General features: G+C 44.7%; 1 protein-coding gene across 1 annotated transcript in view; it reads right to left on the bottom strand.

Annotated features, from left to right (window-relative positions):
• The window catches only part of LOC121280224 (MICOS complex subunit mic25-like), a 452141-nt gene that overhangs the window by 105725 nt on the left and 318590 nt on the right, over nt 1-27826 (bottom strand). The window contains exon 7 of the mRNA XM_041191988.1: nt 16008-16143. Coding sequence (XP_041047922.1) covers nt 16008-16143 — 136 coding nt within the window. The remainder of the gene's footprint in view (nt 1-16007; nt 16144-27826) is intronic.

The following is a 27826-nucleotide window of genomic DNA, read 5'->3' as shown; positions in this document are numbered from 1 at the left end:
ATCTGTTGATCTCTGACTTAAATATACTCAATGACTGAGCATCCACAGCCCTCTGGGATAGAGAATTTCAAAGGTTCACAACTGTTTAAATGATTTTTAAATAAAGGCTAATATACCATTTGTTTCCTCGATTGCTTGCTGTTACCTTCATGTTAACTTACTGTGATTTGTAGAAGGAGATCCAGATCTCTTTGAACACCAACACTTAGCTTTTGTAGTTTTTCCTAACAAAGTAGATGACTTCACATCTCCCCAAGTTATACTTCATGGTGCTATAGAAATGCAAGTTCTTTCTCTTCATTCTTTCTCTCTTTCTTTCTTTTGATTTATAAGGACGCGAGCTGTGAAAACTGACCTCTACGAACCAGCAATATAATAGAAACCATCTTGGTCTCTGTTGCATTAGGTTGCCTTAGTTCCTGAGCTAGGGAGCAGTAAAGATCAGCCAGGGTTCTGCTTTGTCCTGCTTGGACATGTGCATGAAGGGAGTAAACTGGGGATGAAATGAAATAAAGACTTTTTGAGTCTTAAGTAAATGTGTGGGGAAGCTGATGACCGCTATCACAGGCAGCAGTCTCTTAACCAGTTAAAGATAGGGAGCCAGCAGTAGCCAATACTTAGATGTTAATTCTCCACCAAAACAAGAAATAAGGAAAGGAGGATCAAACAGACAGCAAATGAGACACAGGACCTAGGAAAAGAATGACCAAAAAAAACTGACAACAGGAAGTACTATTTATGGGTAAGAAGTGTGTGCCCGATGCAAGATTTGATGTGGGTGTCGCTGGCTAGGTCAGTATTTATTGCCCATCCCTAATTGCCCTTGAGAAGGTGGTGGTAAGTTGCCTTCTTGAGCCGCTGCAGTCTAAGAATTGGATAAGACCCCTTCTGTAGACCTTGCGTGCTTTGACGTTGGGAGGTTGGAGGTTGGGGAGTGGGTGGTTGACTGTAGAAAGACATTGAGAATTTTACTTAATTGGCCGGGTTGGATTGGTTTTTCACATTCTACTCCAGTTGTGATACAATGGATGGGAGGCCTGCTCTGAATTGAGCAAGTCCCTTGGACTCACCCAATTGCTATAGTCTTGCTCCTTTTATCTTATTATTGTTGCTTTTTTGCCACATCAGTTTGCTTGCCTCTTTTCCTGAAGAGGTTAACTTGCTGTCATGTGGTTCTGTGGGCACTGGCAGATCTTTGGCTCAACTGGTCAATGTCTAGAAGCTGTCATAGATATCATAGCTCAACTCAATCCTATTCAACATTCAGAATTGTTCAATTTACAGATTGAAGAAATTAACAAGTAAAATGGAGCATTCATCCAATGTTGCCTGTGCATCCTTAAACACCTTCCATCTAAATAGGTGGTGAGTTTAGGACAGCCCTGGATGCTGAACTCGAAGTACCTGAACTGAGAAAGGTTCATATCAATCAACTACAGTATACAGCTGGTGACATCCTCTGTTTCCTACTGAATACTGACGTGTATGCTTCTTTCTTGTTAAGAGAATGAAGCTTGCTTAGAGATACAAATAGTGCTCATCTGCAATCTACATAATCAGAGGCCCTTCAGTTACAAGAGTCTGCATATCAGAGCAAATACATGGCTAAAGCAAAAGGTACAGAATGTACTTCTAATTTATTTTGAACATTATACAGATGTGTAAGTACTTTGCATTGAAAATACTCCCCTTGGACTTCTACCTTCTTCCTTAATACATCAGCTGAGGCAATTTTGTTAAGTGGGAGTTAAAGCAAATATATTAATTGCTCCCTCCTTTATAAAGAAGAGCCCACAGGACACTTCATAAGTGTTATCTAGGGATAACAAACAAATAGGACTTAAGGGTTGTACAGCTGCTAAACAAGATGATGTCTTGTCCATCTATTAGGCAGTCCTCCAGACTCTGTATATCGTATTCTAAATGAAAAGTGGTTTGGTCTTCATCTGACAGCACCAATAAATGTCAACAAAGGGCTGTTTTGGATGTATGGACATGAAAGAGTTTAAGTGTATAATCAGTGGAGGCATGGGATCACCTAAATGAACCAGAACATTGAATTGAGCTGAGGAGGGGGAGAAAAAAATCAATTTTTTCATTGCCTGTCACTGTCTAGTGAGTTCAGCTGGCAAGTTTATGCGGGTGGATTATTTTGAGCGAGGCTTTGACACCCACTCATGGTATTAGACCCAGCACCAGGGTTGCATGTGACAATGGCCATTTGGGGGATGTCCTGAAGGGCTGCTGATGTCTATGGAGCGACACTTGTTCCAAGATTGTGAAGGAAATTGACAAACATTACCCTAGGTAATTGCTTGCTGTGGCAATGGGCTCAAACACCAAGGACATGATTTGAAGATTGGTAAGCTGAAAGTGGGAAGTTAGATCAAACAGAACCCTGGGAAAAATAGAACTGTGGAATGGTTTGGTTCAGAAGGCCACTGGAAGAGACTGCATTATTGGTTCAAGGCACAATTCAGTATGCTTCTGGAGAAAGAAGGGATTGACTTAGGAAGGAGGTAGGTAGGTGGGTTGCTATTTGAGAAAAGGGACCAGCATTTTAGGTCTAGTAGCATTTTCTGTTTTTAAAAATGCTTATGCTTTTATTTGAATACTCATGAGTGCCACAGAACAGTCAAAGCCTGGTTTGCACTCATAGGCAGCAAGCTGATTTCAGTCTTGTTGTGATGTGTATGACATGATTTAAAACAGTGCTCCCTTTCACTGCAAGAGAATCACACACAGTGGTAACGGAAGAGAAGTTGGAGGGCAAAACTCCAATTGGTATACTTCAGAAAAGGTTAAACAGTAAACTGGGTGAATTATCAAAAAATATTTGCTGGAACATTCAAGGCTCTACAAAGCACTCTTGGGGGTTTTCAGCTACTCACTTAAATTCTGCTCTTAGAGATTGATGTCATCTAAACATCATCACTGTATTATGGCCTTGTAGCACACATTAAAGTATAATTTATCACCTGTATTTTACACTCCTAGGCATCTGCTGCTCTACAGTACAGTGTAACAAGCCCTACTACAAGCCTTGCTTCTTCCCATCTCAGTTGCGATAGTACTAAAGGCTGGTGCTTCAGAACTAGTTACGCCCCTAGCCAAGCTGTTCCAATAGAGCTACAACACTGGTACCTACCTAGCAATGTGGAAAACTGCCCAGGTCAAATCCAACCCAGCCAATTACTGCAACATCATACTACTCTCAATCATCAACAAAGTGATGGAAGGAACCGTCAACAGTGCTATAAAGTGGCACATACTCCGCAATAACTTGCTCAATGATGCTCAGCTTGGGTTCTGCCAGGGCCACTCAACTCCTGACTGCATTACAGCCTAGGTCCAAACATGGACAAAGCAGCTGAACTCAAGAGAGGAGGTGAGAGTGACTGCCCTTAACATCAAGGCTGCTTTTGACCATGTGTGGCATCAAGAAGCCCTAACAAAATTGGAGTCAATGGGAATCAGTAGAAAACTCTGTTTGGAGTCATACCTAGCACAAAGGAAGATGGTTGTGGTTTGGAGGTCAATTATCTCAGTCCCAGGACATCACTGCAGAGTTCCTTAGGGTAGTGTCCTAGGCACAACCATCTTCAGTTGCTTCATCAATGAATTCCTTCCATCATAAGGTCAGAAGTGAGGATGTTCACTGATGATTGCACAATGTTCAGCACCATTTGTGACTCCTCAGATACTGAAGCAGTCCCTGTCCATATGCAGGAAGACCTGAACAATATTCAGGCTTGGTCTGATAAGTGGCAAGTAACAGTTGCGCCATATAAGTGCCAGGCAATGACCATCTCCAACAAGAGGGAATCTAACCATCTTCCCTTAACATTCAATGACATTACCATTGCTGAATCCCCCTCTATCAACTGCCTGGGGGTTACCATTGACCAGAAACTAAACTGGGCCAGCCATATAAATACTGTGGCTACAAGAGCAAGTCAGAGATTGGGATTCTGTAGTGAGTAACTCACCTCCTGACTCCTCAAAGCTTGCCCACCATTTACAAGACACAAGTCAGGAGTGTGATGGAATACTCTTCACTTGCCTGGATGAGTGCAGCTTCAACAACACTCAAGAAGCTCAACACCGTCCAGGACAATGCAGTCCACATGATCAGCGCCCCATCCACCACCTTAAACATACAATCCCTCCACCACCGGCCTACTGCGGCAGCAGTTTATACCCTCTACAAGATACACTGCAACAACCCATTGAGGGTCCTTCAACAGAACCTTCCAAACCCATGACCACTACCACCTCGAAGGACAAGGGCAGCAAATGTATGGGAACACCACCACCTGTAAGTTTCCCTCCAGGTCACACACCTGGCTTGGAACTATATCGCTGTTCCTTCACTGTTGCAGGGTCAAAGTCCTGGAACCCCCTTCTTAACAGCACTGAGAGTATACCTGTACCAGATGGACTGCAGCGGTTCAACAAGGCAGCTCACCATAAACTTCTCAAGGGCAATTATGGATGGGTAATAAATGTTGGCCTAGCCAGCGACACCAACACTCCATGAAAGAATAAATAAAGCAGAAACTCCATTAAAGTCCATAATGCAACTGTCTTCGTATTGTAGTTTGTTGTCCATTGTTGTTATCTAGGTGTTAGCTGTGGCTCTGAATCAAAAGACTGTGAATTGAATCCCCTGGGACTTGAGTCCATAGTCTAAGCTAACACTTTAGTGCTGAGGGAGTGCTGCACTGTCAGAAGTGTCTTTTTGAGATGAAACCTAATCCGAGGCTCCAAATGTCCTCTCAGATGAACACTAAAGATCCCATTGTGTTATTTTGAAGAACAGCAAAGCAGTTCTCCCCAAAGTCATGCCCAATATTTATCCCTTAACCAATCACTAAAATGGGTTATCTGGTTAACTATTGCAATGCTGTTTGCATGAGGGACATTTCCCAACCCCAACCGCATCCAACTAAACTTGTTTTCCATTCTATGGAGGCATTTCTTGATCAATTGGCTATCCAGCCACAAACAGCACATGTTTGGAAACTGGATTTCCAGTCTAGTTCAATTAGAACAAGATCAAGAAACTCCAATTCAGCAGTGGGCGAGAGAGAACCCTAATGAGAAAGGAAACAACGGGAAAGTCAAACCTTTGTTAATCAAGTTAACTGGGAAGGTGTTGAGATGGGGGTGGGGGTGGGGGTATAAGAAGGGGCAAGAAAAGAGACCCTCAAGTACTAGTTTGACAAGAGATAGATTAATTTACCCGCATGGGTGATTGTAGAGGGAGAATGGTAAGTGGGTGAGGAAGTGGGGATAGAATACATTGCAGGCAGCCATGAATGCGCAAGTCTAGAGAGTACATTCCAGCAATAGCCTAAAAATAACAACGGTGTGCTAAAAGTTAATCTGCAAAATCTGAATGCTTTCAAGGGGTTTATATCTAAATAAGGCATTATTCCATCTCAGAATTTCTCACCGCTTTACAGCAGAGCTGCTGATGTGAAGTCAAGGGAATAAGACAGCAACTGAAAGCAAATTCCCTTAGATCTTAATTAGAAACATACCCAGAAACTGCCAACTGATGTCAATAATCAACTCACAGGAACTCACTGGTTTGCACTTAACTAGTCTTTATCACTTTGCCTGTATTAGTTTTTAGAATTGCCTCATCCCAATGGTATAATAAAGTACAGAACTTTACAAATTACATAATAACCCCAAACACTATCTCAACAATGGGATAGTCACAAATCTATATCCTAAAATCCTTAAGTTGGTAATGTGCCCAATGCACTGAAATTATTAGGGAACAACACTGTAATAATAACACCTGTTGTGCTTACTTATAGAGAGAGTGATAGAGTCAGTGTGGCACAGGAGGAGGCCATTTGCTTCCTCGAGTCCATGCCAGCTGTCTGTAGAGTCATCCAATCAGCCCCGCTCTATCCTCTTGTTTTACTCCAGATGTGGTACCAGAATCTCTAATTAAAAACTATGGCCCGTAATTTGCAGTCAGTGGCAAAGTGATGGTGATTGCTGCTGCGCTCAAAGAAAGCTGCGCTGAGAGATCTAGCGACCTCTGTGGCTGGGAACCTTACCTCTCTCAACATGCAGTTGATTGTTATGATGCTTCATGGGGAATCTCAAGGTTGAGCTGCGGTGATATCATCAAACAGTCAAAGCAGCCAATTACATGAAAAAATTTTCGCAAACAGAAAACGAGGAAATGAAAAGCATTAATAATCAAACCACTTTATAATAATTTTACAGGGAGCGAAATAAAGATTGAGACTTAAAAGTGGGGTTAACATAGAAACTGAAATATCATAAACAATCTCTAAGGGCTTGGCGTACAGCTGCGGGCTGCCACGCTTCAGTGTAAAATAGCGCGTGAAGACGTTGGGTGAGCATCCTAATGTCATCTTGCATTTGCACGATATTTCGTGCGGCAGGGGCTCATGGGTGGCAGAGCCACACTTGCCATTAATTAAGAGGTCAGTTAAGGCCTTAAAAAGGTCAATCGATGCCGATTTTTTGTTGCCTGTGCGATTTCGTGCTTGTCGCATGGGCAAAATGGGCAGGCAGCCAGCTGGCAATTTCAAAAACCTTATCCACAGGCGGGATAGAGTCATAGAGGTCTACAGCACAGTAAAATGCCCTTCGGCCCATCGAGTCTGTATCGGTCAAACAAGTACCTAACTATTCGAATCCCATTTTCCAGCACTAGGCCCATAGCCCTGTATGCCATGACATAGCAAGTGCACATCCAAATACTTCTTAAATGTTGAGGGTTTCTGCCTCTACCACCCTTTCAGGCAGTGAGTTCCAGATTCCCACCACCCTCTGGGTGAAAGAATTTTTCCTCACATCTCCCCTAAACCTCCTGCCCCTTACCTTAAATCTATGCCCCCTGGTTATTGATCCCTCCACCAAGGGGAAAAGTTCCTTCCTGTCTACCCTATCTATGCCCCTCATAATTTTTACAAACCTCAATCATATCCCCTCTCAATCTCCACTGCTCCAAGGAAAATAACCCCAGTCTACTCAATCTCTCCTCATAACTAAAACTCTCCAGCCCAGGCAACATCCTGAAATATCTCCTTTGCGCTCTCTCTAGTGCAATCACATCCTTCCTATAATGCGGATTCTAGAACTGCACGCAATACTCTAGCTGTGGCCTAATCAACGTTTTATACAGTCCCAGCATAACCTCCCTGCTCTTATATTCTATGCCGCGGCTAATAAAGGCAAGTATCTCATATGCCTTCTTTACCACCTGATCCACCTGTCCCACTGCCTTAAGGGACCGGTGGACATACACACCAAGGTCCCTCTGATCCTTGGTACTTCCCAGGGTCCGACCATTCATCATGTGTTCCCGTGCCATTTTTGTCCTGCCCAAGTGCATCACCTCACACTTATCCGGATTAAATTCCATTTGCCACTGATCAGCCCATCTGACCAGCCCATCTATATCCTCCTGTAATCTAAGGCTATCCTCCTCACTATTTACCAGGCCATCAATTTTCATGTCATCCGCGAACTTACTGATCAACCCTCCTACATTCAATTCGAAATAGTTTATATATACCACAAACAGCAAAGGACCCAACGCTGATCAAATGAATTGCCCTCATCTACACACCTGGTCACCTCTTCAAAAAATTCAATCAAATTGGTCAGACATGACCTCCCCTTAACAAAACCATGCTAACCGTCCTTGATTAATCCCTGCCTCTCCAAGTGTAGATTAATTTTGCCCCTCAGAATTGTTTCCAATAGCTTCCCCACCACTGAGCTTAGACTGACTGGCCTGTAGTTCCCTGTTTTATCCCTTCCTCCCTTCTTGAATAACGGTACCACATTGGCTGTCCTCCAGTCCTCTGGCACCTCTCCTGTGGCCAGAGGGGTATTGAACATTATTGCCAGCACCCCTGCTATCTCATCCTTAGCTCACTCAACAGCCTAGGATACATTTCACCTGGGCCTGGAGATTTATCTACTTTTAAGCCTGCCAGACCACTTAGAATTGCCTCCCTTTCTATGCTAATTTATTTAATTATATCACAGTCCTTCTGCCCAATTTCCATACCTACGTTGTCCCTCTCACTTGTGAACACCAACACAAAGTATTCATTTAGAACACCACCTATGTCTTCTGGCTCCACACACAAATTACCACTATGGTCCTTAATGGGCCCTACTCTTTCCCGAGTTATCCTCTTACTCTTAATAACTTTGGATTTTCCTTTATTTTACCTGCCAATGTTTCTTCATGCCCCCTTTTTGCTCTCCTAATTTCCTTTTTAAGTTCCCCCCTACACATTCTATACCCCTCAAGGGCTTCCGCTGTTTTGAGCCCACGGTATCAGCCATAAGCCTCCTTTTTTCTCTTTATCCAACCCTGTATATCCCTCGACATCCAGGGTTCCCTGGGTTTGTTGGTCCCACCCTTTGTCTTTACTGGAATATGTTGGCCCTGTACTCTCTCTATTTCCTTCTTGAATGAGTTCCACTGCTCTGACGCAGATTTACGAAAAAGTAGCTGCTCCCAATCCACTCTGGCCAAATCATATCTGATCTTATTAAAATCGGCCTTCCACCAATTTAGAACTCTGATTTCTGGCCCATCCTTTTCCATAACAACCTCGAATCTAACGAAGTTATGATCACTATCTGCAAAATGCTCCCCCACTGGTACCTCTACCACTTGCCCAGCTTCATTCCCTAAAATTAAGTCCAGGACCACCCCCCTCTCTTGTGAGACCTTCTACATACTGGCTTTAAGAAGCTCTCTTGCATGCATTTTAAGAATTCCACTCCCTCTAAACCTATCACACAATGACTAACCCAGTTAATGTTGGGGAAATTGAAATCCCTCACTATTACTACCTTATTATTTTTATACTTCTCTGAAATTTGCCTACATATCTGCTCTTCTATTTCTCTCTGACTGTTTGGGGGCCTATAGTACATTCCCAGCAATGTGATTGCTTCTTTTTTGTTTTTAAGTTCTACCCATATGGCTTCACTTGAGGAGCCTTCTAAGATGTCATCCCTCCTTACTACTGTAATTGAGTCCTTGATCAATATTGTGATATCCCCTCCTCTTTTACCTCCTTCCCTGTCTCATCTGAAGACCCTTTATCCTGGAATATTGAGCTGCCAATCCTGCCCCTCTCTCACCCATTTCTCTGTGACAGCAATGACATCAAACTTCCATGTATTGACTTGTGCCCTCAACTCATCTGCCTTTTTCGTCAGACTCCTTGCATTAAAATCAATACCATCCAACGTTGCCAAACTCCACTGTGCCTTCACTGGCTTATAATTTCTATGCCTTCCAGGTTCACTTGCTCTCTCTTCTAATTTTGGCTGTGCATTTTTCCCTGCTGAACCTCCTCTCAGGATCCCACCCCCTGCCAAGTTAGTTTAAACCCTCCCCAACAGCATTAGCAAACCTCCCCGCAAGGATGCTGGTCCCATTCCGGTTCAGGTGCAACCCGTCTGCCTTGTACAGGCCCCACCGCCCTCAGAAACAGTCCCAATGTCCCAGAAATCTAAAGCCCTCCCTCCTGCACCATCTCTCCAGCCACGCATTCAACTGGACTAACCTATTTCTATACTCACTAGTGCGTGGCACCAGAAATCATCCTGAGATTACTACCTTTGAGGTCCTGTTTTTTAATCTGCTTCCTAGCTCCCTAAATTCTGCTTGTAGGACTTCATCACTCTTTCTACCTTTACCGTTGGTACCAATATGTACCACGATCTCTGTCTGTTTACCCTCCCCTTTTAGAATGCCCTGCAGCCATTCAGTGACATCCTTGCCCCTGGCACCAGAGAGGCAACATACCATCCTGGAATCACATCTACGGCCGCAGAAATGCCTGTCTGTTCCCCTTACTATCTAGTCTCCTACCACAATTGCTCTTCCCCACTTTTTCCTCCCCCCCAGCCCTGTGCAGCTGAGCCACTTACAATGCCTTGAGTGTGACTGCACTCCCCAGAGGAAATGTCACTCTCACCATTTTCCAACACAGAAAGGGTCAGCAGCATTACCAGTGTGAGCACTGAGGGGTTTGGTAAATAGTTTGTTTCTGGTGACTTATTGGTATATGATAGCTTCATCTCTGTTCAGGGTTATGTTGTTAGCATTTCCAGGCTTCGTTTCAGGAATCCTTAGTGTCTCCAAGGACCCCGGAGAATTCAGACCATGTGGACCCTTCCAGGTAACAGACAACCTTCCCTTACTCTTATAATGGCGATTTTGGTCTCCACTGGAGGCATCTACTCTGAGGAGGAAGAGAAGGGCAGAAGGGAGAGGAGGCCAGGTGTCCCAATGCAGCTTCCAGGGAGCGATCTGTGGGAGGGGAGGTGCAGACACAAGGGGCGCAGGGCCAGCTGGCAGTCCAAAGCGGAAGGAGCCACAGAAGCTGCCAATATCCTGCTGCTTTTCATGTGGCGATGCAGCTTCCTCAATATGTCCGAGATCTAATGCCGAAGGAGGCTCCACCTCTCAAGGAAGACAGTGACCTCCATCTGTCAGATGATTGGACCTGAGATCACGTCCGACTGTGTGGGTGAACACCCCATTCCAGTGGCTCTGAAGGTCACAATGGCCCTCAACTTCAATGCCTCCGGCCCTTTCCAGGTGTCAGTGGGGGATTGGAGTCTCCCAATCAGCTGTCCACAGTTACATCAAGGTGGTAACAGAAGCTCTGCTTAGGCGGGTATTGACTTTCATTTATTTCCATACAGACAAGGCCAGCCAGGCTTCGCAAATCAGAGGGTTTGCAGTGATTGCTGGGATCCCCCATCCACAGTGCAATCGACTGTCCATCAAGGCACCAGCGGATCAGCTGGGTGCCTTCGTTTACAGGAAGGGATTCCACTCCATGACAGTGTCTGACAGTATGCATATTCTGCAAGTCAGTGCAAGGTATCCTGGCAACTCCCAGGTCACGTACATCCTGAGACACTCCCAGGTGCTGAGGCTCTTCAGTGCTCCAGCCTACTGAATGGATGGCTGCTGAGTGACAAGGGCTATCCCTTTAAAATGCAGTCAATGGCGCATTTCCGCCACCCAAGAACAGAGGCAGAGCAACAGGATAACAGGAGCCATGCCTCCACAAGGGCAGTGATAGAGAGGACCATAGAGCTTCTGAAGACTCACTTTCAATACCTGGACCGTTCGAGGGGAGCACCTCAATACCCCCCAGAGTGGGTGTCACTGATAGTGGTTGCATGCTGCACTCTCCACAATCTGGCACAGGCAAGGGGGGACCCACTGGAGGAAGAGGATGTTGACACAGCTGCACAGGCCACAGATGATGAATCCAGTAGTGAGTCAGAGCACGGTAAGGAGAACACTGAGGGCATGGAGGCAGACCCTGGTAACCTCCAGAGAGGCAGGGGCACTAGGGACGCCTTGATCCAACGCTCCTTTAGCTAGGCTGCCAAATAAGTGGTACAGGCTCATGCCAGGGCTGCCACCTCCATCCCGAATGTCTGAAATGGCCCTTTCCTTTGACCCCAAAGTCCACTCAGTACCTGCGCAATAAAGTTTCGAGCCACCCACGTCCAGCATTACGTACTGGCATACTCTTCACCGCATTACATAAAAAAGGTGAAGCATACTCAGGCTGCTACGATGAAGGAAAATTTATCTCATGTTGACAGTCAAAACAAATTAACAGAACCTTCTCAGGTCTTCAAGCTTAGACCAGTTAAAATAAACAAAACATTGCACAACAGAAGATTACCTGTGACCAATCCCTCTTGTGCTCATGGTGCCCTAAACTTACGTTTACGAGTATTACTTCTTGGTGCTTTCCCCTCACTGGCACCGGCATTGGAGACAGCCTGCTGACTCTGCTGTCCTGTTGGCCTTGATGACCTTGGCAGGCATCCTCTGGCCAGTGGAGCCTGTGCTGGCCCCGCCTGGGAGGGAGTGACCAGTTCCACGGTTGCATCTCCCCAGTCGCCACAGCCTCATCAGACGCCACGGTCATTGCAGAGGGGCAAAGGAGCTGTTGCCGTCTTCCAGAGTGCCCTGAGAGGAGCCCGCAGAGAAGACAGGCAGCTCATCCACCAACATGAGGCCGCTCTAGACCTCCCTACTCACCATTGATGGACGGGCACCTAGCTGGGATACTGGGAGCCTCATCCATCTTCCACATGGACACTGACCACCTGAGGTCAGTGCCTGTGTGAGGGCTTGCAGGCTGAGCGCAAACCCAGGAACCCCTGATTTTGTTCCTGGAGCTGCCTCTCCTTGTGAGTCACCATTCTCTCAAAGGAGGAGGCAGTGCGCTCGGCCATGAGGGTCAATGCAGTGCTCATGTTCCGCATGGACTCCTCCATAACGGAGACCATGGCACACATACCCTCATGGATCTCTGCCAGATCCTCCTGCACATCTCGCTGGACATCCAGCATCTGCTACCTAATGGACGACTCCAGAGGCTCATCATCTGCCATCGTCACCATCGTCCTGGTCTGCAGCAGTCCTCTGACCGCCAGCGCCGTGGGCACTCCCTACCTCCGCCTGCACCTCATATGAGTGTGAAGTGTCCTCACTGTGCACTGACTTGTAGTTGAAGATCTAACGCCACCAAGGTGCTGGTATCTGCGCTGGTCCCTGATTCAGAGTGCGGGTGTGATGCAGGTGCATCAGGAACCTGGGGACCTGCAATTGGGTCCGTGGTGACAAATCTGAGGGAGAACAAGGACATATCATTAGTTTCAGTGTCACTGTGCATGCCAGGCACCTTGGTGAGACCATAGAGATCTGCACCATGGTGCCATCATCTTCTAATGATGAATGGGGAATCCAGTCTTGAGGCTCCCATCAATGATGAGATTACCCAAGAATGTTTGCACCATCCGAAACTCTCACCTCTGTGCGCTGCACTCTTACCTTCGCCTTACACCCCAGCCTCTCCGCAGTCGGTTGACCGAGGTCTGTGGCGCCTCTCCAACTCCAAGGTATCCTGCTCAAATCTGGTTCAGGATTAGGAGGTTTGGGGGTCTTCGCCGTTCTGCGACCTTTCAACGTTGTCATGGACCATCTTCTCCTGAAAGGATAGAGGAGCATTGATTAGTCCACTCTCTGCCTACAGTGCCACTGCGGCCTGGCCAATCCCACCTGAGGAGCGCTTTGCAGGACATATCCGAGTCATGGCCCTTAAGCTGCAAGGCATTTAGTACAAGCAGCCAGGGCTCACCCTATTGGCCAGCTCCGGCGTCATTGACAATTGGCACTCGGATTCTAACATCCCCTGAGCGCCATGGGGGGACAGCCAGCCCTTAACACTTCAACACACTGATCCATGCCAACATGGTACTCACCCTTCCTGAGCTCAGCAGCTCGTTAAACCTCTCGCGGCACTGGACCCATGTGTGCCGCACAACATCATGGCTGCTGACCAGCACTGCCACCTCCTCCCAAACTCTTCTTGTTAGGCGCGGTGGACTCCTCCTTCCATTCCTGGGGACCATGGTGTCCCTCCTGCCAGCCACCTCCTCCAGGAGGACCGCGAGGCACTCATCAGAAAACCGGGAGGGGCCGAGTGCCTATCCGACCTGCCCTCCTGCCTGGCATCTGCGGCCGCATTGGGATCCATAATTTTTAATCTCCTGCTGACAACACCGAAGATGTCTTCCTCGCCGGCAGCCTTCCAGGGCCTGACTGTGCTGGTTTTAAACCCAGCAGCCGACAGGGTCCCGCCCACCTTTCACGACCACTGGGTGCCGCCATTCACGCTCGGCAGGCATTAATTGGCCGCCAGCGTGAAATCACGGTTGGGGGCCGATCACGGGCAGTAGGCGAGTTTCCCGTCCCCTCCTGGGTCCGCTGACTGCGCCCGCCCGCCAGACTCAAAATTGTGACCTAATTTTTTAAAAGTTATTTCAAAAGTCTAAAAGTGGAGATAGTAAACAACATTCAGCTATTTTTTTCAGTGCCAGATCAGTTGTCCAGTAATAGTACAAAAATTGCTGTTAAAAATAGGTACATCTCATTAAACAAGGCTTAACTTTTGATTGAGTTTCTAACAATGGTTTTAGAGAAGAAAAGTGGGTGTTCTCATCAGATCAATTGATTTTGCTGACGACTGGCTCTAGGAGTTGAGGGGGTGTGGGTCCACTGTACCGCCTCTTAATTTGTTAAATTGCACTTGTGCTAAACCCTGAAGTTGCAGTCAGATAGGGGTAATGATTGTGAACACTGACAGTTCACTGTCAAAAAGCCCATCAAGTTCCAGGACTATATTACTGTGGAAAGGATGTCCAGGCCTTAGAGGGGTTGCAGAAGAGCTATACTGGAATGATACCAGGGATTTAGAACTTCAGTTAGGTGGAGAATCTGGAGAAACAGGGATTGTTCTGCTTGGAGCGGAGAGGATTAAGGGGAGGTTTACAGACAGTGCCTTGGCTTGATGATAAACACCAAAGTTACATCCAAGAATGAAATCCAGGTTAGATTAGCTCAATGACTTAACTAGTGTCTGGAATTCCAAAAGCATCAGCTTGAAGCTGAAAAACGCCAAGTACAGTCACTAGTGTGGAGTGTTGCGCTCTATAGACATGGGAGTTGGACTCTGAAGAAAGAGGATGAGAGGAGGATAATGGCTTTTGAAATGTGGGCATGGTGGAGGGTACTCAGAATCAGCTGGATGAGCATAAAGACAAATTAGTGGGTTAGATCAAGAATAGAAGTTCAGAAATCAAAATGGTTGCTAAGTACAGTTAGGGCGAGAATAATAGTCAAGTACAGACATTGGAAACAAAGACCTAACAGTATTGTCCAGGCAACAATTGAGGGAGAAAATTAGGGTAAAAACAGAAGCCGAAGAAGAAAAATCGGATGGATGGATAGCATTGAGATGAGGACTGAGGGAGGCTTGAAGAAAGCCAGAGGAGAAGCGAGACGATGCCATTGGCATCATGAAGGTTGTGGTGACAACGAATGAATGAACAGATTAGTCCCCAGGTTTGAAATGCCCTTCTTTTTTTGTTGTCAAATAGCTTTTCTTGACTTTTTAAATCAATAAAAGTTGCCAACCTTATTATTCATTGTTGAGATGTGAACATCGATGGCAAGACCGGCATTTATTGTGTGTCCCTAATGGCCATTAAGATGGCAACGGTGAGCTCAGTTGATAAGTTTCTCCTCCGAGTCAGAAGGCTGTGGATTCAAGACCTACTCCAGAGATTTAACACATAATCTGGGCTGACACATCAGTTCCCACAACCAACATCATGAAACAGATTATCTGTCATTTATCTCATTGCTCTTTTTTTGGGAGGTTGATGTGCACAAATTAGCTGCCACGTTTCCTACATTACAGCAATGGCTACTCTTTCATTGGCAGCAAAATGCTTTGAGGCATTCTGAGGCCACGAAAGATGATATACACATGCAAGGCTCTTCCTTTGGTGACTTTAATGACTTGCGAAACTCACGATTTTCAGTTCTAGTCGTATCAAGGTAAAATTTGTGAGCGTCACCTGCTGAAGCAGTGCATTCACAGTAATGCACCTAGCGTTCTTGAACCCATATCCACAATAAGGTTTGATTGAAAAAAATTAACAAAATCACTCGCATCTCAGGGAGGTGGCTTCCATGCAAGTGCACTTCCTGCTTTTATATTTGGCACCCGCTGCTGTGCTCCATCGGTACAAAGGGGACCCAGAACCCAAACAATGTAAACATCTGGGACTAGGACACCCCTTCTGACAGCACCCATGCCCCTCATTTACTTTGTTGCAATAAGAGGCTAATCTGACAACAGACTGACTGACCCATATTATCAGGGACCTACAGTATCATTGAATACCTTAAGATTTGACCATTTAGCTAAATTGCTCTACAGAGAGCCAGCTCAAATGGCCTTCTTTTGTGCTGCAGCCAACCTAGGGTTCCAGGATTTATACTTACTAGAGCAGGTGAACCAGACAGTTGAGTTTTGCTATTGTAAAGGTGCCCGTAAGTGTCAAGAGGTGTAACCTTCAAACCATACCTTTTGTGCCTCCCGGATGCAGTGACGGTATTCCTTGGCAAAGGTAGAACACTTTAAGGTCAGCTGCGGATTTTCTTGGTAACAATTAAGGATCTGGGACTGCAGATTTACACAGACAGGCTCATAGTTTCTCATCCTGCCAACCAAGGATACAAAAAAAATGTTAAAGCCTCTGCACATTTTAAAAACTGAACATATTTTCAGTACATATTAGAAAGATTTGTTCCAGTAAGGGAGGATTTTTAAATCCACAGCCAATGCAGGGCTCTAACCTGCTGTGCCATGAAGCAATAAGATGTGGGCTTGCATTCTTGATTCACTAGACAAACAAGCTCTCAGTCCATTAGGATTATGCATTTCTCCCACAGGACAAGGGAAAACAATCAAGTCCCCTTGCGCCAGCTCCTGGCAGCCTGCTATGGAATTCTACACAGGGGTTTGTCAGCTGTTTGTCCACCTGACTTCCTTCAGGTGTACAGAGAGTGACACCAGACACTTTTGAATAATGGAAAGGGGGAAAATCTAAAGTAAGTTTAGAAAAAAAACAGCTCCCATCATGGTCCAGTTGGTCAAGTCAATATTTGATTGATCCATTCAAAGAAAGAACTTGCATTTATATAGCTCCTTTCATGACCTCAGGACATCCTAAAGCACTTTACAATCAATGAAATACTTTTAAAGCGTAAGGATGTAGCAGTAAAAATGTGCACAGCAAGGTTCCATAAACAACAATTAAATAAATGAAAAAACAAAAACAGAATTACCTGGAAAAACTCAGCAGGTCTGGCAGCATCGGTGGAGAAGAAAAGAGTTGACGTTTCGAGTCCTCATGACCCTTCGACAGATCGTCTCTTTTAGGCGTTGACTGAGGGATAAATGTTGGCCAGGACACTAGGAGAACTCCACTGCTCTTCATCAAAATAGTGCCCTGGGGGTCATTTGCAAACTCCTGAGAGGGTACTCAGCTTAATATCTCAGTCAGAAGATGACACCATTCCTTCAGTACTGCTTTGAAGTGTCAGTTTAGATTATGTGCTTCTCCGGGGTGCCGCTTGAACCCACAGCCTCCTGTCTGAGAGGTAAGAGTGCTAGCCACCAAGCCACAGCCATAAAGGGAGGCAATGGCACAGTGACATTTTCACTAGACTAGTATCCAAGTGATCCAGGGTAATGCTTTGGGGGCAAGGGTTTGAATCCTGCCACAGCAGATGGTAAAATTTGTATAAAAAAAAAATGGAATTAAAAGTCTGACGATGACCACAAGACCATTGCCGATTGTTGTAAAAAGCCATCTGGTTCACTAATGTCCTTTAGGGAAAGAAATCTACTGTGTTTACCTGGTCTGGCCTACATGTGACTCCAGATCCACAGCAATGTGGTTGACTCTTAAATGCCCCCTGAACAAGGGCAATTAGGGATGGGCAATAAATGTTGGCTGAGCCAGAGACACCCACATGCCATGAATGAATAACAAAACAGCTAACACATTGCCAGGCCAGAAAGGTTTTAGCTTTAATTCTGGATCTGTTCTGACGTGACGTGATGCAGCAGTTTGGCCTTTGGCGATTTGAAGAAAAAAATCTAAATTACAAAGGGTTCTGGTAATGTAAATTGGTTGAAAATACACAACTTCCCTCCAGTGAGTCCATAAGTGGAGGGTATAAATTTTAGATAACCACCAAAAAAAGAAAGGGAGAGTTTGGAAGGTTTTATTTGATGAAATAGGCTGGCAGGACACTGGAAACAATGCTGAAAGCGGAATATGTAATAGCTTTTAAAAGTGGTGAATAAATATTTCAATAAGAAAAGTTTTGAAGAGTCCAGGGAAATGGGTCTAAGTAAATAACTCTTTCAAAGAGTTGGGACAGGAACAGTTGGCAGAACAGACTCCTTCATAAATGTAGGATTCTACAATTCTAGAATTCTTATTCCTGACCACAGTCCTGACTTCTTGCTGCATGTTTGTGAGAACAAGACTTGGTTCAGCTTACATGGTCAAGCAGACTGCTCACAAGTACTGTCTAGGCTTACAGAGAGGCTAGCACCTGCAGATCTGTAACCCAACACGAGTCTGTGCCTTCAGAGAGAGGAGACGATCGGAGGGCAGAAGAGGCAAAGGGAAGGGAGCAATCAGTCTAGAAATGCCAATGTTCATTCACTGCAATGGCGATTAACTCAATTTGGTTCAAAGAAGGAACCCATTTTGAATAAAAAGCTTTTATTCACAGGGCATTTAATCTGAACTAACATTAATATCCTTTGTCTTGACAAAGATAAAAGTTAATCTCTCCATTCTCTTCAATACTCCCATGACAAAAATCTAAGAACACTGGTGAGCAACAATTTGCATGTTGAGCCCCATTAGAGTTTCAGAATGACGCATGTCCTACAGCTGATAATCTGTAATAATGTTACAGGGACTAGCAATGACCATCAGTTATTAATAAACACAAAATGTACAAGATTGTCACCATTCATTTGTGACCTGTATCATGTACTGGTTGAGCACACATTTTGCTCTACATTCTATTTTTCATGATGCTTTATCAAAGCCTTCAGTTTCACAGCAAATGCTGTGTGAGGGCAGCTATGCAACATACCACCAGGGTTTCTGCCAAAGTGCTTAGTTGGACTGTTTCCCGAGATTCCCACATGAGGGACTTCCCTGTGGAGATCACGATTTCCCTCATTCATCTTTCCCTCCTGCTGACTGTTACGGAGAATTTTTTAAAAAAATATTCGTTCTTGGGATGTAGGCATCGCTGACTAGACCAGCATTTATTGTTTAGAGGGCATTTAAGAGTCAACCACATTGCTGTTGTTATGACCAGTGCAATTAGTACAGCTGAGTTATTTAAAAATACCAGAGGGAAAATTTAAGCAACTGCCATAACCTATAATTTTAAGTGTTGTGTTTGCGATGCGACTCTAAATTCAGGAATCAGACCACCAGTTCTTGAGGTTTTACATTAAACTAAATGAAACATTTTATTAATTTACACAGGTTACGCATGGCTACAAACTACCACTATCATAACTTTTAACAAATTCCCGAACTAATCTCCATTAAAGCAACAGCAACCCATAGACTTAATCAAACACCAGGCAAAGCATTTTCACCTTATGAATTCAAAATGAGGTTCTTTTCACTTTGGTTCCTGTGGAGACAGTGGTAGGCTCACAGCTGTCTTTTGATCACACATTGCCTCTGCTCTGCACACCTGAAAACTGAAGTTATACTTACCATCACCCATTGAATGTAAATTCTCATTGTATCAGCAACCTCTGAACTAAACCTCTCTAACAATAAAACCCCTTTCATAATACTAATTTTATTAATAATAACATATTGCTTGGTATCTGCTAGATAGGTGTCAGTTTTCACCCCACTTCTTGAATGCTCTATTCAACAAATGCAAATGCACGCTATCTCTCTTACATATCCAAACTAGTGCACATCAAAGCACCCAGACTAGCTGGCTTTAATCCAGTTAAGACATACCCACAGACTAAACCTCTATTTTAAAAGAAAAATGTTATATACATTAATAGATTCATGACACATTAAATTTTCCCTCTGGTATTTTTAAATAACTCAGCTGTACTAACTGCACTGGTCATAACAACAGCAATGTGGTTGACTCTTAAATGCCCTCTAAACAATAAATGCTGGTCTAGCCAGCGATGCCGACACCCCAAGAATGAATGTTTTTTAAAAAATTCTCCGTAACAGTCAGATCTGAGTCACATATAGGTCAGACAAGGTAAGGATGGCAGATTTCCTTCCCTAAAGGACATGAGTGAACCGGATGGATTTCTACAATAATTGGCAATAGTTTCATGGTCATCATTAAACTTTTAATTCCAGGATTTTTTTTTTACTGAATTCAAATTCCACCATCTGCTGTGGTGGGATTCAAACTCAGGTCACCAAAGCAATACCCTGGGTCTCTGGATTACCAATCCAGTGACAAGATCACTACGCCACCATCTCCCCACACAGGGAACTGATGTCGAAACAGCCAGATGAAGGAAACACTTTGGGCTGGATTTTACACTCCCCAAACAGCAGGCACGGGGACATGTAAAATCCAGTAGGTGGCCTTCCAGCCGCCTAGCTGCCCGCCCCCGACCAGTCGGAAAATTTTATGGGGGGGGGGTGGCGGGGAAGGCGTGGATGGCCCACACGCCCTCGGGGTTGTTGAGGCCTTTAAGCGGCCAGTATTCTACCTGCAACAGAAGGAGGTCCAAGTCATACAGAAAGCCCAGCAGCTTTAGCTGCATGGGCTAGTGTCTGGCAAAGTTGGGGGGAAGAGTTCCTCCTTTTAGGGTCCCTTGGGCCCATTAGAGGCACCCCCAAGGGTCATTCCCCACCCGCCCCTTTTAACCTTCTCCACTGGCATCTTGAATCTGATCCCCAACCCCCACCTCACCAATACTACTGACCCTGGACTTACCTGGGCACCTCAGCGTGATGGGACTGCTTGTAGTCCGAGCAGCATCACTGCTCTACAGAGGCACTACTGGGGTGATTAGCTGGCAGCCCTCTAAAGAAGGACTTCCTCCAGAGAAAGGGGTGGAAGTCTCGCCTTAAAGCAATTAATGCTGCTCCCAGCTTTAAATTGCTAGGGGGTAGCCATCAGGATCATGGGAAGGCTGCCACCCACCCGCACTCCCCTGCACCCTCCCCCACCAATTCCGACTTTTTAGCCAAGGGAACAGGGACCACAGCATCCCGTAAAATCCAGTCCTTCGGGCTTGTAATGTTACCTCGCTGACCCACTAACCTAGAGACAAATGTGCTGCAATTGAGCCATAGATACAAGGCTAGGCTCAGGAAGGTTGTAGCTTGGGTTTTGGATTTGTTCCGAGGTGGTATAATAGGTTAGCACTTGGGGTCCTGAGTACAAGTCCACCCCAGTCTGATGCTACGTAAACCTCCCCTGTCTGCTGGTTTATAAGTGTCCTCTGTGAAATGAGCTCCAACTCTCGGCAAAAAACTGATCCTGATTTAGTAACTTCGCTACGCTGCCTGGCTTTAGAAAAAGCAATCTGTTACACTACCGCAGGAGGGTGGCGTTCTGAGCTTGCTGCAGCTGTATACTGTACAAAGTACAAAGAGATTTTACTCCACAACAAATTGTACTAATGCTGACAAAGGACACCTAAAAATGGACAGTGTTCCATCTTGACAAGCAGATAATTCACTACGCAAAAATACTTACTGCAGCCAAAGAAAATGAGTATGACTTTGGAGGAGAATGTTTCTAATAAAGGAGTATGCAAATAGTCGTTTGGTAATACAGAACTTGAGTATTTCTGAAAAAAAGAGGCACACAGTGAAAGCTTTTTGCCCTGCACTCAGGACAGTTCACAAGAATATCAATAGTAAAGGGAACAACAATTTCCTTTGCTATTGGTATTCTTGCGAACTGCTCTGATAAGTGCAAGACAAAAAGTTTTGACAGCATGTCTCTTTTGTCAGCAAAACTAAAAGGAGTATGTCTTTAGAATATCTTAGAAAATTTCTTGGCATTTGTTTTATTCTTGCTCATTGGTTCTGTTATGATCCCAGCTGACGTTACTACTGGACAAGCCAGATCCCGGTTTCATAGGTGCCAACTTTGACTTTTTTGTTTAGAAATGTGGATGGTGGCTACTGAAGTCAGCTGATGAGCCAAAAGAATAAATCATTTATTAAACAAGCAAAGATGAACTACATTACAATCCTCCTTTACCCACAACTGTACCTTTACAGATATATTCAGATTCATAGAGGCAAGTTACAAAAGCTATCCTATACTCTCATGTTCATAGTAAGTACACATAGTCCATGTAAACCAATAGGCGATCTGTGGTCAGTCACACCACACTTTGAAACCAAGTAATAGATGCCACCCCAAACAAATGCTATGGGTACTCCCCCCAGACACTTGTCACACCATGAGCCAACCAGTCTCACTGGACTCCATCTTTCACACGTGGGTTTCCAATCTCCAATCTCGAAGAACCTGCTTTGCAATCTTTTCCAAAACTACGCTTTCTCTCGGACACCTTCCACAAGGATCCACCTCCAGGATTTCAAACTCTCCTTCCAACGTTCCCCTTCCCAAATCCCCAGATGCATTCAAGCTTCTTGCCACACACTCTTTCTCAGATACTCAGCTATACCAACAGAACACCACTGCTTCACATGCCCATGCCCACCAAGCTATGGCCGTCTCCTCGGATCTTCTAGCTTCTTGCAAGCCCACTTTGCCTTGAGTCTGCTTCCTGCAGCTTTCTCTCTCTAAACTTGGATCCTTTCTTTCTACTCCTTGTTTTCACTTTCACTGAACAAGATCTTATTCCATATTCTGTCCTTGTCCTTTGACTTAACTTAAAGGTCTTCTTGGGACCTTTCTCTTATTCCTTTAGGACCTACTCCCTGCAGTTCCCTCTCCCAGTAGACTGCTGACAACTTGGTATCTCCCTTGAGATCCAGAACTCACTCGGCATTCACTGTTACTTATTTTTCTCAGCAATCTGCTAGTACATCCGGCTAGAGAGAGACCTAACTGCTTCCTTCACCTTACAGCATAATCATCAACTGAACTCAAAAACTGTTGTTCTGTTTCTCCGTGTATGTGGGACCCTGTTGCTGAGCAACAGCCCAGTTTTTCTACTTCAAGAGTCATAAAACCTCATTAAAAATGCAGGTATACACAAACTCATAGACTTGCAGGCATCAGTTTAAATTGAAACTAAAACTCAGGTTTCACCCTTTTAACTCACAAACAAAACATATAACTTGCTTAAATTTAAAACTAAAACTTAAAGCAATAGCTTATCCCTAACACCCACAAATACAACTTACCTAAACTATATCTAGTCCAGTTTTTACTCTTTGTTAATTGGAAATTTGCTATTCTCCTACTTTTTCTACTATTAACCAATTATAGTGAGTCAGAGGTTTAAAATCACTGCCTAAAGATCTGGAGAATGATGAGCAGAATGTTTTTCACTCAGACAGTTGTTGGGATCTGGAACGCTCGATCTGAAAATATGGTGGAAACTGATTTCATAAATAATCTTTAAAGGGAATTGGACAGAGACTTAAGGATGAGGAACTTACAGAGCTACAGACAAAAAGCGAGGGCGTGGGACTAAGCACAGGAATATTACTGCTATAACAATGACGAGAGATGTACACATTACTCCAAGTGCAGTCCTACCAGTATATTGTATAACCTCTGTGGACTTTTACTCTGCTGTTTTGAATTTACCTAGATGCCAATAGTTTGTTTGCAATTTTAATTGCCAGCAACATCTTGAAAGTAATGGTTGAATGTGATGATCCACTATTATATAAAGGTCCCTTTCTCAATCTGTGCTTTTTTATTTCAGACTTACGTTGCAACATTATTTCATCCAGTCTGCTATACCCTTCATGCACCATCCGTCTGCATCTACATAAATTATCTAAACTGGAAGACCCTTTGGTGGCACTCTGATCTGAGTCAAAAAAACTCTGGGTGCAAGCCCAGCTCCAGGAGTTTACTATATAACCTTCACTGGCACTGCTGAGCAGTATTGAGGAGGTGCCGCATAGGAGGTCCGTCTTTTGGATAAGGCATTAAGACTGCCTGTCCAAATTAATGCCTTGGCACCATTTAAAAGGTCAAGCATGAACTTCTACGGAATGTCATTCAACATCTCCCTCCATCTTGTACGCCTCCCACTTGTACTTGGTTTAGCTCCATTTAATGGTTCCACACTCCACTCTCTGGGCTCCAACCTTTTTTAAATTTATTCTTTCATGGGATTTGGGTGTCACAGGCAAGGCCAGTATTTGTTACCTGTCCCTAATTACCCTTGAACCGAGTGAGTTGCTGGGCCATTTCAGAGAGCAGTTAGGAGTCAACCATGTTGCTGTGGGAGCGGTAGCATGTAGGCCAGGCCAGGTAAGGTAAGGATGGCAGGTTTTCTTCCCTAAAGGACATTAGTGAACCAGATTGGTTTTTACAGCAATCGATAGTTTAATGGTTACATCCAATAAAACTAGCTTTCAATTCCAGATTCACTAATTGAATTTAATTTCCAACAGCTACCATGGTGGGATTTGATCCCAGAGTATTACCCTGGGCATCTAGATTACTAGTCCAGTGATGTTACCACCATGCCACCATCTCATACAGAACTTTGTCAATAACCTTCTTTAAATATAATATAAATAATCTTACTTGGAACTCCAACATCCAATGTCTCAATATCAAAAATGTTGGACATGATCTTCCTCTCCTAAAACCATGCTACTTATTTACATTATGCAAAATATCTGGGCCTCCTCAAATCTCATACTCAACTTGAGAAGCCCTCACCCAAAACCTATTCCCACCTGCGTCTCACTTTTGGGCTTAGCCTTTATTTTCTTCCTTTCTTTTGAAAACCAAAATGCCTCAACATTCTGCCTCAATATTCAGAAGCCTGAACATAGAACTCACTCTCACCCAAAGCCTCAGCACTCTCCTTAATGCAGCATCCAACCAGTCTCTCGACCCAGGCCCACCTCCCATCTTCATCCAGACCTGCCCCCTGTCTCCACCTTGACTCAAACCTATTTCCCATCTCCATTCAAATCCCACAGCGGCATCACCAGAGATTCCATCAACCTTGTCTTCAGCCCTTGAGCATCATCACAGGAGATTTGCTAACATATATATTTCGGATTGATCTTTTTATACCTTCAGCCTTTTTTGCAGACAGTGCAGCTACTGTGAAGAAGCACAAGTAATAACTAGGTTGCTCACAGCTTCTAACGTTGAAACTCCACACACAGCAATAAACAGCTGAAGAGATATGTCTTTTAGGATATTTTCAGTTGCCTTCACTTGCTGGGACGAATGATTAAATAGGCTGCGCCACGAGGATTTGCAAACAGGCTATTTCTGGCTCCAGTGTAACATAAATCCTGACCCAAGCATAAAATTTCTGGGCAAACTAGTTATCAGTTAATCAGGATCCAATTGTCAGGCTTGTGCTTAGTGGATCTGACTGTAAAAACCAGATTTTCTCCTTTGCTGGAATTGATGATGTTTGTGCCTGGAAACCTATCCAAGTTGCACCTGGGCGCAATCCTTTCTTACAGCAATTAAAATTCACGCTGCAGAGTGAATTACCATATGGAGTGGAAACTTCAAAAAGATGTTTCAAAAAAATGCTTGCATTTACCATTGAAGCATCTCAAAAAAAATGCTTTAGTCAGTGACAAAAATAAAAACACCTGGAAAAACTCAGCAGGTCTGACAGCATCTGCGGAGAGGAACACAGTTAACGTTTCAAGTCCGTATGACTCTTCAACAGGACTAAGGAAAAACAGAAAAGAGGTGAAATATAAGCTGGTTTAAGGCGGTGGGGGGAGGGGGGGGTGGCGGTGGTCTTTAGTCAGTGAATTGTTTTTGTGGACTGCAGCAAATAACATGGCCAGAAATTTTAGCTCAGTATGCGGGTGAGCGTAAAATGACCTGCGATGACATCAGGCGAGCATCCCGACATCATCGCCTGCTCACGCAATATTTCAGTCGGCGGGCGTGCACAGGAGTCGGCAGCGTGCCCACCGACAATTAAGCGGCCTATTAAAGCCCTTAATCAACTAATTGATTCAAGTTTGTTGCTGCCTGTTCAAACGTCCGGTTGGCGGATGAGCGAAAAGGCCAAGCAGCCTCTGCCTTTTTGGCAAAACCTCAACCACGTGCGGGTCGAGGTTTCGACCACTGATTTTAAAAAAATAAAAACTTTTCACAGTCATATTTAACATGCCCCTGCTTGTGTGACAGAGTCACGAGGGGACATGTTTTCATTATTTTAAAAATCTCTATGTTTATGGATAACAATCTTCAGCTCCCTGAGGCAGCTCTGTGCCTCACGGAGTTTTATTGCGCGCACCCGTGTGCATGCGCGAGCTTCAGCTCCTCCCGCCCCCTACCCTGGCAGCGCTGAGCATTGCAGCACTCGTTTCACACTGGTTGGCCATTAATTGGCCTGCCAGTGTAAAATCGCAGTCGGGGCCCGGAGGTCAGTTTCTCGGCTGCTCCTGGGACCGCCCATCGCGCCCACCCGACGAGGCAAATCTCCTTGCTTTTCTTTAAAATGTGTCCTGGAATATTGGACAGGCGGAAAGGACCTCAGTATGACACTGTATCTCTTCTTTCATTTGTTCATAGGAACAAATGGCAAGCCCATCCCAAATTTCTCTTAAGTTGGCGGTCAGCTACTTTCTTAAACCGCTGCAGTCCGTGTGACAAAGGTACATCCACACTGCTGCTGGTGAGGGAGTTCCAGGATTTTGACACAGCAACGATGAAGGAATGATGATATAGTTCCAAGTCAGCATGGTGTGGACTTTGAAGGGGAACTTGCAGATGGTGGTGTTCCCATGCGCTGCTGCTCTTGACTTCTAGACAGTAGAGGTCGCGGGTTTTGAAGAACCATTGCTTAGCTGGTGCAGTGCATTTTGTAGACAGTATACACTAATGCCATTGTACGGCAGTGGTGGACAGAGTGAATGTTTAAGTTGATAGATTGGATGGCAATCAAGCAGGCTTCTTTGCCCTGGATGGTGTTGAGCTTCTTAATAGTTGTTAGAGCTACACACATCACAGCAAACGAGAAGTACTACATGACAAATGAAGAGCCATCCCAACCAGGAATATTGACTGGGATTTTCTGGTCCCAACGGACCCTTGGCTGGTCTGTCAAATTTTCCGTCCCACCCGCAACGATTCCCGCCATAGGTGGGACCAGAAAATCCCAATGATTAACTCTGTTTCTCTCCACAGATGCTGCCTGACCTGCTGAGTATTTCCAGCATTTTCTGTTTTTATGTCAGATTTCCAGCTTCTGCAGGGTTTTGCTTTAGAATTCTGTCACATTCCTGACTTGTGCATTGTAGGTGGTGGAAAGCTTGTGCGGAGCCAGGTGGTCAGTTACTTGACACAGAATACTCAGCATCTGACCTGCTCTTTCGGCACAGTATTTATGTTTTCCATCCAGGCAAGTTTCTGGTCAATGGTGACCAGCATGTTGATGGTGGGGGATTCAGCAATGTAATACCATTGATTGCCAAGGGGAGATGTTCAGATTCACTCAAGCTGGAGATGATCATTGCCTGGCAGTTGTGCAGCACCAATGCTGCTTGCCACTTAGCAGCCCATGCCCGAATATTGTCCAGTCCTTCTCGTGTGGCGACGTGAACTGCTTCATTATCTGGCGAGTTGCTCATGGAATTCGACATTTTGTAATCATTAAAGCACATCCCCAGTTCTGACCTCATGATAGTAGGAAAGTCATTAATGATGCAGTTGAAGATGTTTAGGTCTAGGACACTGCCCTGAGGAACTCTTGCAGCAATGTCTTGGGGTGAAAAAAATTGACTTCCAATAACAGCAATCATTTTCCTTTGTACTCAGCATGATTCCAGTTAGCGGAGAGTTTTCCCCTGATTCCCATTGGTTTCAATTTTGCTAGGGCCCCTTGTTGTCACACTCAGCCAAATGCCACCTTGATAACAAGGACAGTCACTCTCACCTCACCTCTGTAATTTAGCTCTTTTGTCCATGTTTGGACCAAGACTGTAATGAGGTGTGATATCAAATGGTCCTGGTAGATCCCAAACTGAGCACCGGTGAACAGGTTACTGATGGTGCTGTTTCATAGCAATGTTAATGACACAATCCATCAATTTGCTGATGGTTGAGAGTAAAATGGGGTGGCAAATGACTAGATTGAATTTATCTTGTGGACAGGATATGGCTGAGTAATATTCCATTTTGTTGGGTATA

This window comes from Carcharodon carcharias, chromosome 7 (assembly GCF_017639515.1).
Source record: "Carcharodon carcharias isolate sCarCar2 chromosome 7, sCarCar2.pri, whole genome shotgun sequence".
In the NCBI taxonomy this organism is placed as follows: Eukaryota; Metazoa; Chordata; class Chondrichthyes; order Lamniformes; family Lamnidae; genus Carcharodon; species Carcharodon carcharias.
Note: the sequence above shows the minus strand (reverse complement) of the source record. Positions and strands in the feature narration are given on the sequence as shown.